Genomic DNA, 16,662 nt, shown 5'->3' on the forward strand with positions numbered 1-16,662 from the left:
ATGCACTCTTTGGCTTCAGCCACTCCGACAGCCTCTAGTATCAGCTCCTCATCCCTTGTTTCTGCAGTGGATGTTTCCTCTTCTTCTCTGACCATGTCTGGTAAGGAATGAAACTTTTAAAAGTTTTTTATTGGATTTTTTTGCCCCTAAATTTAGTTGTAGATTCAAAATAGCATGGAATAATGGGGGAAAGTATTGAACTAAAAATCCGGAGACCTCATTTCAGTTTTGACTTTGGCATTTACTAGCTGTGTGACTTTGGACGAGTCATTGATCACAAAATCTGTTTTTTCCTCATCTGATATGTTAGGATGTTAGATTGGTTGTTGTCTCTGGTCCCTTTCTTTTCTAATATTGAGTCTGAAAGGGCACCCATGGAGAAAATGAAATCAGAGACTTCTTGAGAGTGTTTCAACAGAAAGAGAGAAAACCTAGGTTACGTAGAAAACTAACAATATTTACCAAGATGTTTCATCTGAAATGGTCCCTCCACTAATATTTCAACTGTAGTATTTTAAATTTAGTGCTGTTCAGTAAGTCATAGTCACGTGATGTGAAGTTTTCTACCTAGCGTGGGTGAAAAGGGAAAGCAGGGAAAGAGGATGGAGAAGAGTGGGCTCTAAGGAGGCAAGTCTTCAAAGGTGAGGAAGTTCAGGATTGTTTCCCTCAGCACAGGCCAACAGGAACCAAGGGGAAGGAGAAAATGTAAGAATGAAGGGGGAACAGGGCGCCTGAATGGCTCAGTCGGTTGAGCAGTTGAGTGGTTGAGCGTCTGCCTTTGGCTCAGCTCATGATCTCCTGAGATGAAGCCCTGCATCAGGCTCCCTGCATGTTCGGCGGGAAGTCTGATTCTCTCTCTCCAAAATAAATAAATAAAATCTTAAAAAAAAATTTAAAAGAATGAAGAGGAAGAACACAGAGGAGCTCTCAAGGAATAAAAGAGGTAGTTTAGGATGGAATGTTGAAGGAACCAAAGATTTTAAATTAAAGCAGAAAGAGCATAAGGTGAAATCTGCTTAGAGCAGGGCAAAACAAAGTTGATTTTAGCAAACACTTCCATTAATAAATGAGGCAGGAAAGGAAGGCCAGAACAGGGCATCACTAGGAAAAGCAGCTTACAGAGAAGTCATACTCCGTTGCTGGGTTCTGTTATTGCCTCCCTGAACACAGACAGCACTTAACAGTTTAAAATGTAAGCATTTTAGAGATATAATATAGAAAGGATGCTTCCTATCAAAAAACAACTAATTCAACAGGCTGTCTCGGGGGCTGGAAGAAACAGAATTTTCAGTTTCATTTCATTTTGGTCTTTAAGCTATGTAGATGTTTTGCCTATTAAAAATCAGACTAAGTTTGTTTAAAAATTGGCACCTCCTACACTGAATCATAAGGCTGCTTTTTGACTCCGCCGTTATTTTCTTCCCAACACAGAGGGCACACATCTGTTTTTAGATCTCAGTTAGCAACCTCACAAGAAAAGAAAAAGTCAAGCCCCACGTCTCTAATTCCACATTTATCTAAAACAATTTTGTGGAGTCCTTTGGGTTGTCCTACATTCACAAAAATTTTTAATTTGATTTTAGCGATGATGGCTTTTTTCGGTTTTGAGGGTGACATTTTCCTGGATGTTGAAAACGATTAAAATATATTTTTGGATGAATATAAAAATCTTCATGATGCTTTTTAAGTGTTCTTTCTTTTGTTTTATGATTATATTGAAATACATATTTCTATTTTTTCATTGTTTTCTTCTGATTTTATTTTTTTAACTTAAATTCAATTAATTAACATAGAGCATATTATTAGTTTCAGAGGTAGAGTTCAGTTGAAATATATATTTCTACTACACCTAGTACCTGTTATTTGCTGGGTAATATTCAGAAAAATGTGAATGAGCACAATAATGGAATTCCTTTACACTTATTATTTCCCTCTCTGCTCTGTACCAGATTTTATTGAAATATTTGTCTACAAAAATTGTGACTACCTATATGTTCACATTTATGGCATTTGCTGCTCATTAGGCAATTTTTATTGATATATCTTCTCTGTATGCGCTGGCTAGGAACTCATTCAAAATCACCTTCTATTGTGGGCTATTCGTGTTTTGGTTAGTAGTGTTCAGCAAAATACGGTAGGCAATATTCGCTTCCACCATATTGCATGTATGATACAGAACTTCATCTATTAGTGAACTTATGCTTTGAGTCTTGCTACCTATACTGGTTTTCACTAATATCTATATATTTCTTCTTAATTCTGTAATATATGTTTTTCATGATTTTCTGTCTTTCCAGAACATATTATACCTTCCTTCATATAAATATAAAAACTGTATGTACCATTTTATTCATATAAGAATTATTTCCATTATTATTATCATTATAACCACTTTATAGATGAGTAATCTAAAGCTCAGAGTTTAAGTAACTTTTTTCTTTCAAAAAGCACTTCTTGAGAAACTTACTCTCAGGTAGTCATTTTGAGGCAGGATTAGAAACCAGGCTTAAAAGGGTAAGAATGACCCTTTTTTCTTTTAAAAAAGAATTTATTTTCAAGTAGTCTCCATACCCAACATGGGGTTTGAACTCACAACCCCAAGATCAAGAGTCACATGCCTGAGCCAGCCAGGCACCCCAAGAGGAACTCTTTACATTTACCAACTGGACTGAGCTGTATGTAAACTCTAGGTAATAGCGTGTGAACTGCATGAGCAAAACAAGACACTGAAGTTACAATGGTCATAGCTGTACTGTTCTCTTGTGGGGGGAGAAAAAGTCTATATTAGTTGCATTTCACCTGGTTTTCTGGCAGTGTAATGCTCAGAGCAGGGTCCTGGCAAGAAGTCATGATACTTAGGCTCTGTAACCTGGTAATAGGCCTAACATCATGGGAGAACTTGAACACGTCGATGTGACCTCCCTGAGCCTCAGTTCTGTCCGTCGTAGAATGAGAGTGTGGGAACAGAGGCTCTCTGAGGCCCTCCGAGTGCTGAAACGCTTCCTTCTAGGAAGTAGTGTGCGAGTGGATGCTGGTGCAGGCTCCAGGCAAAGCTAGAGCAGGGAGAAGGCATGGAGAAGACCTGGGTCTTCTGCACACCTGGGCCCAAGCTGGGAGCACGGGCAGTGACTACAGAAGAGTACCGACCAGAGTGCTCCAGCCCCTAACCACCACCCTACATGGTTTGAGTTTGGGTATCTCAGCAAGTGTTGGTATCCGAGTCTTCCTGGTAGCAACAAATTTAAGATAATGCTGTTCCTCAAGCAGTGAGAATTGATCCATCCCCCTGATTTTTCATCACCCTCTTGTTCCCTACAGAAAATTTCCAAAATCCATCTTTACTTGGAACTCCAAACTCTCTGCAGCTCTCCCTCCCTGTGGTGAGCAATGCAGCTTCCCTGACAGGAAGCGTCTGCAACTTCTCCAGAGTCTCTGCTCCAGCGGTCAGTTCAGCATGGCTACTGCCATCAGCTTCTGGCACCTCCTTCCAGCCACTCATGGGTAGTGCCTACCTTTACCAACATTCCAGTACAACTATGCTGTCTGGAGTAACTGGCCAGAGCCAGATCTCCACATCAGCTGCTTCCTATCCTGGGATTTTTGAGTGGGATGTCACAGGAAGTACTGAAAAGAAGTCATCTTCCCTCGGAGACTTCACCGTGACTGTCATTGACCAGGACACAGCTGTGTCTTCCATGTCTATGGCAGCCCCGTATGATAAAACTTCAGAGGCCAATAACATGGTCCCTCTGTATCCATCGCTTTCTGCCAGCCTTGTTCAGGGAACACCATCTCATATTCCAAGTCAAGGACATAGCCTATCACTTCCTTACCAGGAAGGAAGCCAGGTGTATTACTATAATCAAGGCACACTGGGGCCTCTACTGTCTGGAGAACTTGGCCCCTGCCTGCAGTCCTATGGCTCTGTGTCATACGTGGGAGGTAGGGCCTCTGCCCCTCAACCAGAAATGGTGATGGTGCTAAAGGAGGTTCAGCCCACAAACGTCCTACCACCAGCCTCCGCCTCTGGAATCTACTACTCTGTGTCTGCTCAACCCATCACAGAGGCAAGTTTTCAAGGTGAGTAGAAATAGCAAGAGGGAGACAAATAAGGTCAGCATTCAAAAGTAGGGTCAAATCTGCAGCTGAGAGGTACTGAGTCCACAGACAGGCAGAACTGAAGTCCTGAGACATTAATAACCACCACCCTCGCTTGGTGCTCTCCACTTTCAGACTCCGTATAAGAACACTACGTAGAGGCGGGTAGGTGGCACGCTCTAGTGGCCAGCTGTGCCACAGGTACAGGAACCCCAAGACTATAGAAGAGCTACCACACTTTTCACTGCCCTCCCGGTCAGCCTCCCTGTACTACCACATGGTAATGAACTCCCTCCCTGAGCTATTGCTTCAGTCTCTTTGGAAAGCATTTCAGAACTCTTACCAGTTTAAGTTTCCCTCACTTAATTTACACCCGGATTTAAGACCTCGCATTCTGAGATCCTGTCCAAAGCAAGCAGGCTAAGAATTACCCTCGCTTACATATTTTATCAGGAAGAGCTCCATTCTCTCTCCCAATCCATGGTGTGAAGTATTCTTATTCTCTAAGGAAAGGGAAGAGACTTGAAGTGACTCTATATGAGAATGCTAGGCTTTGTTAAACATTTCGTAATATAAAAATCACTTTTACTTCTTATTTGACTTATAACAACTCTATAAAATACAAAGAAAACCAAGAGCCAATGACATCAAATGATCACCTATAAGAACTAGAAGTCATCTCTTATTTCTCCTAGCACACGGTGCTGTCCTTGATCCTTAGGAAAAGCTGGTACCGCTGCCCTGCCCATTGCTGGGAGGTGCATGATTTCTGTGTTAGTGTCCAGAGAGCGCATCTCACTTACCAGGGACTGTCTTTTTCCTTGATTCCTTTGTAGTGATGGAGACTTCCCTGGGGATGGAGACTTCCCTGGGATTGCAACCTCCAAGTCAGACATTTTGTCTGCCACAAACTCCAGAATTCCCCAAGTCCTGCAGTAGCAGAAATATCCAGATACTTGAAAGTAACCCACCACCCGAGTTTGGTGACATCTCAATGATAGCTCCAATCCAGAGTTCTAGTAATGTCCTGGCACTGCCTCCAGCTCCAAGCCAAGAACAAATAGAGAATAAGAATTTGGATGATATTAAAACCAAGCTTTCAAAGCCTCTGGATGCCTACCAGATCCCACTAGAAAACCAAGATCCTCCACTCCTCCCTTTAGAAATTCCTGATATTCACCAGCTCCTGGCCTGCATTGATCCCCTTGGCCAGGAGGAGCAGCCTGCTTCTGAAAACACCAATCTGGGAAAAAATACCCTGAGTCTTGAAGACCAAGCGACCCTTGAAAATGGGATTGAATCTAGTGGTGGTTTGGCAGACATCACTACACTGGTGGAGGACATTCATCTTCCCCAGCTCTTTAATTCCTTGAAAGACCTTGATCAATCCAAAGGTCCCAAGGTGATCAAAGCCAAAGATACCAGAGTCATCAAGTTGAATCAGGTGCAAGAAAAGTCAAGTGTCATAAAGGCTCCCTCTGATCAGGTCAGGAAGAACAAACATAAAGCCACTGAGCCTATCAACGGTGCTCCCAAGACCAAAATCCAGGCAAAGAACCCAGAGTGCCTGTTAGGGGAAGAAGTGATTATTTGCAATGCTGCAGACAGCGACAGGCCTCCTGCGAACCCAGCCAAACATTCCAACAGCAAATCTCAGAAAGCTGCATCCAGCAGGAGCAGCAAAACTAAGAGCCATGGGCAGGAAAAGACCAAAAGGACCAGAGAAAACAACCCCAAGAAAGCTGAAGAGAGTAAGCAGTCAGGGAACAAAGTCAAGGCAGAAGAGAAGCCAACCATTCCCAAGATGAAGCGGAAGAAAAATCAACCCGAGCTTAGCCAAGAGACCTTTAAGAAGCCTCGAAGCTGCCTAGGCATGCACATGCTGGAGTCTGTGCAGGTTTTTCATGCACTGGGGAAGAAGAGTGATAAGAAAACGGGACTGTCTTCCTCCCGGGCCCTGGTAAACTCCAGCAACCTGAAAGATGCCCAGCCATCCCCAGCTATCAAACCATGGCTTGATACCCCACGTGAGGGTAAAGGGCCTGAGAAAAATCAAGTCAAAGCCCAGAAACAAGACAGAGGTGCTGACAGAGAGTGTCCGTCTCCATCCCAGTATGAGCTGCCACCTCCTGGGAAGGTCAAGTTGGTGCCTTTGCCTTTTCCAACCTTGGAGAAGCCTCAAGCTCGACCTGTTCCTCGGAGGCCACAGTCTCTGGCCTCCCACCGCTCTGCCGTGGCTTACCCTGCCCGGCCTGGTTCTACTAGCTCAGCTCAACCTGTTGCAGTCAGTTCATCCCGGCTGCCTCCTGCCTCCTTCACAGGTCCTGCCAGACCAACTCGGCCAATTTCAACCAATCTGACCCGACCGGGTTTGACCAACCCTACCCGGCCTAGTGTCCCGCAGTCTGCTGCCTCTAGGCCTGCACCCTACAAAACATCATCTTGCACATCTCTCCAGCGGGAGCCGGTTCCCACTGCTGTGACCAAGCTCCAGTCCCCACCCAAACCTCAAACCCAATTTCTACTCCAAGACTTCAGCTTTCAACCAATCCCATGGAGGAAACCCAATGTTCCTGAGCCAGTAATGTCCAAGCCCATCACAAAAGAGCAGAGGCCAGAGCGGGAGGCCATGAAGAGGCAGGCTCAGCAAGAGCGCGAGAACGCTGCCAAATACACCTCTTTGGGTAAAGTGCAGTTTTTCATTGAGCGGGAAAAAGATATGGAAATTGCTCGATACTATGGCTATGCAATATAAGAGGTGCTAGGATTGTTGGTACCACTCTGGGTACCAGCTGTTTATTCATATATAGATAGATAGATATAAATTTCTCTATTTATTTGCATTTATTTTAAGACTTAATAAAACATAATAAATATAATTAGTAGATTAGAAATAAAGAAGCCTTTTGAGTTCTGAGATGCTATTAACTGTGGTTTTTCTTTGGTGGGGTGGGAATCAAAGGATGCATGAGAAAGAAAGAACCGGAAGTTGGATGGGAGAATGAGGGGAAAAAGGTAAGAAGAAAAGAGGAAGGAACTTGGTCTAGGCCTAGAAAGGCCAAAAGGGCAGAGAGATTGTATGGGTTTATGAAAGGGAGGAGTGGGGGAAATGGCAGAATCAGGGTCTGAGGTTAGGCCTAAAAGAATACATTTTGAATAGACTTGAAGATGACTGAAGATGAGTCTTGGTTGACTAGGAAAAATGTAAAGCCTTTCACGGAGGCTGGCCCTATAGCCCACGTCCACCAGATAGGGATTTTTTGAAAACAGGAGACTCCAGGGACACCTCCAGAAGGTTTCGGTTGCCTCATCCGTGTAGGATAATGGTTGGGTAAGGGAAGTACAAATCACAGAGCAATCTATCAGATGGATGGCAAGGGCTCACATTTACCCAGGGGGCCTCTGATAACAGCCTAGCAAAGGGATCTGTTGCCGCTGGAGGGCCATCCAGAACGGGGCCTGGGCTATAAATCACCGCTTCCTAAAACACCTGTGCACCAGGCCTGCGAACGCACTGCTCCGGTGAACCTGCGCGACCACACGGAAGGCCAGTCCCGCTGTGCCACTTGACGGGCGAGACTCAGCAACGGGCTTAGATCACGCTGCAGGCAGAGGAACAAGGCTTCCTGAGGCCTGTAAGGCTCCGACGTCCTCAGTATTTGCAAGCGCCGGTAGGAGGGCAACCCGGCTTTCAAAGCACAGCGTCCGGCGGTTACCGGTGGTCCAGATCAAACTTCTGGAGGGACCTAAATGCTAACTTGAGGGGCCTGTCAGGTCGTCCTCCATCGACCCTGGCGCGTGCAGTCTTCTCTAAACACGATGAACCGAAGCGCATGAGAAAAGTCCGCAGGAGGGGTCCCTCACCGCAGGGTAAGGGCCGCGGGCGCCGGGCGCCGGGAGCGCACTGGGTAGCGCGCCAACAGCCGCAGCACGCAGGCGCCGGTGCTCTAGACGTGCTGCCTGGGACCTGGTGGGCAGCTGGAGGGAAGGGAGGGGGACGGAGGGGAGCGGGGGTGGAGGGGAGGGGAGAGGCGGGGACTGCGGAAAATCAGCGTGGGAAAACTGGTACTCCGCATTTTAAAAATTATTTTGTTTGAGATATAATTATTATACCATGAAAGTTACCTTTTGAGACGGTAAATTCGGTGTTATTTAGTACATTCACAAGTTTGCGCAACCATCACCGTTATCTAACCCTTAACATTTTCATCACCCCAAAAAGAAACCCACTCCACCATTAGCAGTCACTTCTCATTCCCTCCTCCCTCCAGCCTCTGGCAACCGGGGATCTGCTTTCTGTCTGTCTGGATTTGCCTTCTCTGGCCATTTCATATGTATGAAATGATACAATACATGACCTTTGTGTCTGACCTCTTAGCATAATGTTTTCAGAGTTCATCCGTGTTGTAGTGTGTCTACATCATTGCTTTTTAGGACTGTGATATTCTATCAAATGGCTCTACCACATTTGTTTAATCATTCATCAGTTGGTGGATATTTGGGTTGTTCCCACTAGTATTTTACATTTATTGAGAGTTTATTCACTCCATTTACCCGATAATGAGGTAGGCTTGGAGAGTGTCAAGAATTTGCCCAAGGTTAAGAGCTAGCAATTGGGGGAGCTGGGGTTTGAACTCAGGCGGTCAGACTTCAGAGGTAATAAATTCACCTGATAGGACAAGGTACAAAAGGTATTCAATAGAAATACCCAGCTGCCCATTTCCCTGCCCCCCTAGAGACATCTCCTTTTGCCACACTGTGAATCCCTCCAGAGAAATTATTTATGTCTCAACATGTATATATCACAGTGTTTTGACTAATTGGTCCCACTGATTTGTAATGTTACTTTTATAGCATACTAAATTCTTATATGTATTTGAATTACTCTTTTCAGAATTATCCTGGCTTTTTGGCCAATCTTTTATATATAAATATATATATATATATAAATATATATATATATATATATATATATATATTTTAAAGATTTTATTAATTTATTCGACAGAGATAGAGACAGCCAGCGAGAGAGGGAACACAAGCAGGGGGAGTGGGAGAGGAAGAAGCAGGCTCATAGCCGAGGAGCCTGATGTGGGGCTCGATCCCACAACACCGGGATCACGCCCTGAGGCGAAGGCAGACGCTCAACCGCTGTGCCACCCAGGTGCCCTTGGCCAATCTTTTATATTAACCATTTCTCTATAATTCTTTTTACCTTCTTTTTGATTTTTAAAAATTTCCTACTTTCCTCGTTTCTCTTAAGTCATTACCCATGATGTTCATTAACTCTTGTGTTATTTTTAATTTAAGTCTTCATTTCTGATATTTTTTATTTTATTTTTAATTCTGTCCCGAGCTCTTTCATCTCACCGAATTCTGATTTATGTTGTTCTTTCATCTTTTTTTTGTTGTTTTGTTATGGTAAAATACACATAACACAAACTTGACCATGTAACCATCTTTAAGTATAGAACTCAGCGGCATTATGTTCCCCCCTTGACGTGGTGCCACAATCAGCACCATCCACATTTAACATAATTGTGTCCAAAAATTGAGCAGGACTCCAGAAAGACGGAGGCAGCAGCCTAGTTTTTCAATCTCCCCAACTTTCTCACGGAAATAGATCAACAAAACCCAAAATGCCCTTTACCATTTCCAGAGCTCTTTCATCACTCCAAAGAGAAACCTGGAGCCGTTAGATATTAACTTCCCCTTCCCTCCCTCGCCCCCATATTCTTTCATCTTTTGCATTGTGTCCTCAAATGTCTTTTAGCGTGTTTTGAAATAGCGTGCTCCGATTTTGATCTGTTTTGTGGGCCTCTCTTTTCGGACTTGCTTTCCTTGTCTGAGGGGATGCTATTTTGGTCCTTATTCTCATTTCCTTATGCTACCTGCAGAGGCTGCTTTTAGGCAAACAGGCTGGAGCGATGGAATGCAGAAGGGCCACAGCGGCCACGTGGCTAGATAGACGGGGGGGCCCCTCCGGCGCCCACCTCAAAATAGCCACAGGCCCTAACTAACCAATGGGCTACTTACAGGCAGGCACAGTTAGCATAAAAGGGAAAATTCCATTTATGTCCCATCCCTCCTCACCTTCCTGCTTTAAATACAGCGCCACCCACTGTCTCCTCGCAGACAGCCTCCGTCTGCTGTCCTGTTCCCTGTTCCCTTGCGGGAACTTCTCCTTCCTTTGTTCTGCCTCAGGTGAATCCTTTCACCACCCCCGCCACCAGCTTCCACCCGATCCTCGCCCCCCATTTGGGGGCCCGCCATCCGATCCGATGGAGACAGACCCTATACTACCTTTGTGTAGAACCAGACCTCAATCCTTTTTTGTTCATGTTTTAAGTGAAATCAGTGTTCATGCACTTTGAAAAGGAGTTGTGGTTGAGGACCCACTTTTCTAACTTCACGGAATTTGTTTTTTGGGTTGTCGTTGTTGTTTTTCAGATGTAGTATTCAAAAACATGGCAGCTTGCTTTCTGAGGTTTCCTGGCTCTGTACCCTTCCCCAGACTTTTATCAAGACATTTCCCTTTGTGTCTGATGTTCTGTGAGAAGCTTCTCCTCTGGAAAAGGCTTCTGGCTGCTCAGTGTCAAGACAGAGGGGGCAAAAACACCCCAGTCCTTTAGACACTCTCTGGGGCACCTTGCACGGAGCCACTATGTGGGTGAACAAGACCCCTCCGGGTCTCAGCTGCTGTTCTCACATCGGCCCACCAGCTGAGTGAATGCCTGCTGGCAGTTTGAAGTCCTCCTGCCCTCCAGGCCATCAGATACGTCCTCCTGACTACCCCTGCTTCTCGTGCAGACACCCCAACTAAGCAGGTCTGTGCCTGTGGGTGGCGCTCTGTCCCACTGTTTTGTGCGGGGCTCAGCCCATCAATAACCAATGTGGTTGGAGCAGCCCTCTGGTTCGTACTATGATTTCAAGTCCTTTAGCAACAACCATCAGGAAAGTTTGAAAAAAAATAGAGGTTTATTACTTACAAGACCTGGAAATTACACAGCATACCTGGGGCCCCCACAGCAAGGTAGAGACAGAACGCTGGGGCCAGGGGGTTCTGCTTTTATTGGGTCAAGGGTGGGAGCCAAAGGTTTCAAGGGCTCATTTCTTAGTAGTGAATTTAAAACATAGGAGTGGGAATTTCAGGTGAAAGAAAAGACAAGTGGCCCAAAAGGTCGGTTACTGAAATCGACCAAGATTTCTAAATCAAAGGAGCCTCAGTTGGGGGAAGGGTGGCCTGGCTATTTATCCCGCCTGTGGCTAGCACTGTGTTTATTGGAGATAGCTATCTTTGAAGGGGAAGCTGAAATGAATAACACAGCAATCAAAACTTAAGTCAGGCACTTGCACTACAAAACGAAAACAAAAAAACCTGTTCGGGCTTACATTACACCCACCCCCTTGTTTGGGGGGTTTCTAATTTTATGGTAAATGCTACCCATGGGCATTTGGTTTTGGTCCCTCTATTTCCAAGAGAGGATTTGGGGAGATTCAAAAATGATGCTGCTGCCTCCATCTGTCCGAAATTCCACTCCACCACTTGACATAATTATTTTACATTTGGGGGTTCTGTAATTTTCAGTTCCTGAAAGCAGAGCCCCATTTGCCCTATCCTCTTTAGGACTCTGGCTCAGCTGAGGCTTTCTGAGTCTCCTCTGTCTAACATGGAGTCTCATGTCTGTATTTGCTCAGTCCATGTTGGAATAAGAAGTCAAAACATAATAACCTCTAAGAGGCTCATGGGTGGAGAGCCATGTGACCACCATGAGAGGTAGAACAAGCCCGTGGGCCGGTGGAGGGTCTGTAGGCAGGCCCCGGTGAGGAATGTGCATCTTTTCCTTCCCTTTTTTCTTTTCTTTGTATCTACTTCTCTAAACACAGGCAACATGGAATTGCCAGTCTGCCCTCCTCTCTCCAGCAAAATATCTGGTCCATGCAGCGCTTTCTTCATCTCAGGTCATAGTAATACTTTTTCCGGAAAAAGTGTAAGGAGGCTTCTCAGTCATTTGACTCCTCTCTTTCCCTACCAATCACACATCCAGAACATCAGCAAGTTCCAGCGGCCTTACCTTCAAATTATATCTAGACCTTGTCTGCTTCTGACCACTTTTCTCCCTTTCTATGCAAGTCCAAGCTCCTGTCATTTCCTGCCTGGATTATTGGCAGAGCCTCCTAACCTGGAGGTTCCCAAACTTTCTCTATTCACCGAATCCTTGGTGTCTCACCTACAGGCTCAAAGAAATAGCCCACAGTCCCATTTATTAAGTAAGTAGGTGCCAAAAATGTACTAAGTATTTATGCCTGTAGTAGGCTGGATAATGGCCATCCAAAGAGATAGGTCCTAATCCCTGAAACCTGTATATATTACTACGTTATTTAGAAAAAAAGATCCTTGGGTATGTGATTAATTAAGAATCTTGATATGGAGAGGGGCGCCTGGGTAGCGCAGTCGTTAAAGCGTCTGCCTTCGGCTCAGGGCGTGATCCTGGCGATCGGGGATCGAGTCCCACATCAGGCTCCTCCGCTGGGAGCCTGCTTCTTCCTCTCCCACTCCCCCTGCTGTGTTCCCTCTCTCGCTGGCTGTCTCTCTGTCACATAAATAAATAAAAATCTTTAAAAAAAAAAAAAAAAAAAAAAAAAAAAAAAAAAAGAATCTTGATATGGAGAAGTTATCCCAGCTTAGCAAGGTGAGCCCTAAATGCAATCACATATGTCCTTTTATGTATGTATGTATGTATGTATGTATTTATTTACGTACTCTCTATGCCCAGTGTGGGGCCTCAAACTCAGCCTCCAGATCAAGAGTCCCATGCTCCACCGACTGAGCCAGCCAGGTGCCCATCACATGTGTCCTTATAAGATTGAGGCAGAAGGAGATTTGATACACACAGCGGCGGAGAAAGCAAGGTGACTATGGAAGCAAAGATTGGAGTGTGGCCGCCAGCAGCCACCACAGCTGCAAGACGAAAGGAACGGAATCTTCCCCCAGAGCCTCTGGAGGGAGTATAGCCTCCTTACACCTTCATTTTGTCCCAGTGACACTGATTTCCGACTGGCCTCCAGAACTGTGAAAACAGAAATTTCTGCTTTTTTTAAGCCACCAGATTGTGGCGATTCATTACAGCGGCCACAGGAAAAATGTTTCGGTGACACAGTACATTGTACAATAATACAATGCTCCAAGAACCAAGCAGACATTTGGAAAATAATACCTATAAATGAAAAGAAAACATATTTTTATTTCACTCTTAAATAACCACAGTTACTTGCTAATGGAGAGTGTGTGAGTTGGGCACTGCACGACATCTCAAACCTTGGAGTGAAATTGGACACTGCCAGCCTCATTTCCTGCCCCACATTGATTTTCAAAGAGTTCTGACTTTCTAGTACAGGTGTTGCCAAGAACCCGGCTTCACAAAGACATGGCAGCACTGAAAGGAAAGCAGCATGACCTAATGTTGAAACTGTGAACCATCTACTAGCTGGAAGCTCACACGGTATCTGACAGATGTCAATATTGTTGTGGGTCCTTAAAAACTTTAAAATATCCTGCTACCGCCTGGCGAATTTGCCATGGGAACCTGGGGGCACCCCAGTGTACCTTGTGAACATAGTCCAAACTGGCTTCTCGGCTCCCACCCTTGCCTCTCTAAAATTTGTCAACACAATCACTATAATGATCCTTTCAAGACACAAGTCAGATCCTGTCTTTCTTCTGTTAAAACCCTCTCATGGCTCCTCAATTTTTTCCTAATCAAACCCAACGTCCCTACAATGGCTTATATGGTCCTACCTACATCAAGGGTCAATGAACATTTTTTATAAAGAGCCAGACAGTAAACATGTTTGTCTTTGTGGGCCAGATGGTCTCTGTCTCAACTACTCAACTCTGCAGTTGTAGCATGAAAGAAGCCACAGAAAATACATGAGCAAATGGGCATGTCTGTGTCTCAATAAAAGTTTATTTACAAAGACAGGTCACACGGTAGTTTGCTGACCCCTACCCTACATGACCTACAACTATGGTCCCTTTTGCTCATCTCTATTCCAGTCATTCTGGGTCCTCATTGTTCCTTAAGCACACAAGCAAGCTCCTGACTCAGGGCCTTTGCACTTGCTGTTTCTTGCCTGGATTGCTCTTCTTACCACCAAATCTTCACTCAAATTTTTTCAATGAGGGTTTACCTGACCACACTATTTGAAGTTGCAACTGCCTCCCTATACTTCTCCTTTCCTTCAATCTGTTCCCTTTTCTCCCATAGCTCTTAGAATCTTCTAATATGCTATGTAATCTACTTGTTTAACATGATGAAACTCTCTCACCCATCACTAACATGTAAGATCTTTGAGGGCATGGTTTTTTGGCTTTTGTCTGCTTTGTCCACTGATACATGCCCAAGGCCTTGAGCAATGTTTGGCACATGGTAAGTACACAATAAATATTAGCAGATTGAATGAATGAATGAATATTTTTCAAAGTGGATAATTATAGTGGCATGCCATTTTTTATCTCCCGTTCAAAGGTATAGTGCCTAGTTATATGGCAGTATTTTTGCAAAAAAATATGGAAACAGTATAAAATTATAAAATCACTCAACCTAAAGTGTCCAATTCAAATAGTCCTAAAGTTTCTTATCTCATTTAAACCTTGTTGAGATTTATAATCTTCAGATGTCAATTTTACCTAAAAGGAAAGGCTTTGAGTTATTAGGAACCAAATTATAAAACTCACAGCTAACTAGCAAGTAACAAAGGAATAAAATATGTCTAAAATTAAATTGACCCCTTATGTATACATTTAAGAATTAATTGTAACAATACACACACATTAAAAACCTTTCCAAGCGTGCGTAAGAACTAATTTTCCCAACTAGAAATTTTTCTTGGCATTGGAGTTACCAGTCTTCAAACAAACTGTAGGTGGAGCTCCAAACCTCAGATTCATCTTGATGTTACCAATTTTACTGAAGCTGTCTTCTCAAGGAAAAACTTCGTAATTCCAACTTCAGCTGAAAGGGAACATAATTGCATGCATGTGCAATGTTGCATATGTTGTAATATGCCAGCGTTAAAGATCCCAGTACACTTGATGCATTTCCCCCCTTTTCTTGAACAGCTCATTCCACATCTTTTTTAAAGTATTTATTTTCAAAATTCTATTTGTCATTTTATATTCCCAAAGTGTTCACAGCAAAAATGTGAACAATCAGTCTTTGGTACACAGTCCATTTCTACTTCCCGAGCACTCCCATTCCCTAGCAATGTTCAAAATAGGCTATGTCAGTGTTTCAGGGCATGGAGCTCACCTAGCATCTACTTGAGAAACTTAATCATCTATTAAAGACCTTTTCCCCTTCTGATGGCTCCAAGCTCTCAACCATGAGGGCCTCAAAACAACAGAAACTGAGTTTTTCTTTGTTATTATTGTAGACCCATTGCCTGGCATAGAGTCCCAAACATGCTACATACTCAATAAATATTTGCTCAATTAATGAAGGTATCTAGCCTTGGAGACTTCCTGCTCCTAACTCTAACTGCCTTGTAGAGAAGACTTGGTCCCAAGAGCATAATGGACACTGGGTTTCATTCTTCATTTCAGTTATCACCACAATTGGCTAGCCATCCTTGTAATTCATTTCGGAGACAGTGGGACATTTATTTTAACAACATTTGAACATTCAACAATCTTCATGGAGTGTCTTCTGGGGTCCCAAGCTATTCTAGCTACTGGGGATACATCTGTAAGCAAGTAAAAAAAAATTCGTATCTTCCTGGAGATTATATTTTATACGGGAATGAAAGACAATAGTCAATCCAGACCATAAAAAACCAAAGCAGGCAGTGGTAAGGACTATGAAAGAATTCAAACAAGTCTGGGTGATAGAGGGTGACTGGGTGGCTACTTAGACTGTGTGGTCAGAGCAGGTGACATGTAAACTGATAAGTAAATGACAACAGGGAGCCAGCCAAGTGAAGACCAGGGTAAGAGCATCTCAGGAAGAGGAAACATCTGTGCAAAGGTCTAGAATGGAACAGCAGATGTTCAGACAGGGTGGTGGAGACTAGTAAGCAAGAGGGAGAGTAGGAGATGAAGTCAGACAGCAGGGACCAAGTTACTCTATAAGCCAGGGTGACAAGTTTGGATTTTTTAATTCCAAGTGCCATGGGAAATAATTGGAGGGTTTTAAACCCAGGAGCAATAGAACGTGATTTTTGTTTTAAAAACATTAGGGGCGCCTGGGTGGCTCAGTCGGTTAAGTGTCTGCCTTCGGCTCCGGCCTAGGGTCCTGGGTTTGAGCCCTGCGTCAGTCTCCCTGCTCATCAGGGAGTCTGCTTCTTCCTCTTCCTCTGCCCCTCCCCCTCATTTGTGCACTTGTTCTCTCTCTCTCAAATAAATAAAATCTTTTAAAACATCAAAAATATTAGCTGCTGTTGTAAGATCACATGGAAGTAGGTAAGAACAGATGTCATTCTTGTACTAATGAGATTGCCTTGTCCCTCTAGGTATATCACTCACCACAGGATAACAGAGAGGCAAGTGATGTGTGCCTGGAGTCT

General features: G+C 44.0%; 1 protein-coding gene across 1 annotated transcript; it reads left to right on the forward strand.

Annotated features, from left to right (window-relative positions):
• On the forward strand, positions 1-6,853 carry CUNH2orf78 (chromosome unknown C2orf78 homolog). The gene is made up of 3 exons (XM_026517379.3): positions 1-100; positions 3,319-4,080; positions 4,935-6,853. Exons 1-3 carry the CDS (start codon positions 1-3, stop codon positions 6,851-6,853), a joined length of 2,781 nt encoding a protein of 926 aa, XP_026373164.3.
• Positions 6,854-16,662: the final 9,809 nt, after the last annotated feature.

This window comes from Ursus arctos, unplaced genomic scaffold, assembly GCF_023065955.2.
Source record: "Ursus arctos isolate Adak ecotype North America unplaced genomic scaffold, UrsArc2.0 scaffold_8, whole genome shotgun sequence".
NCBI classification, from domain to species: domain Eukaryota; kingdom Metazoa; phylum Chordata; class Mammalia; order Carnivora; family Ursidae; genus Ursus; species Ursus arctos.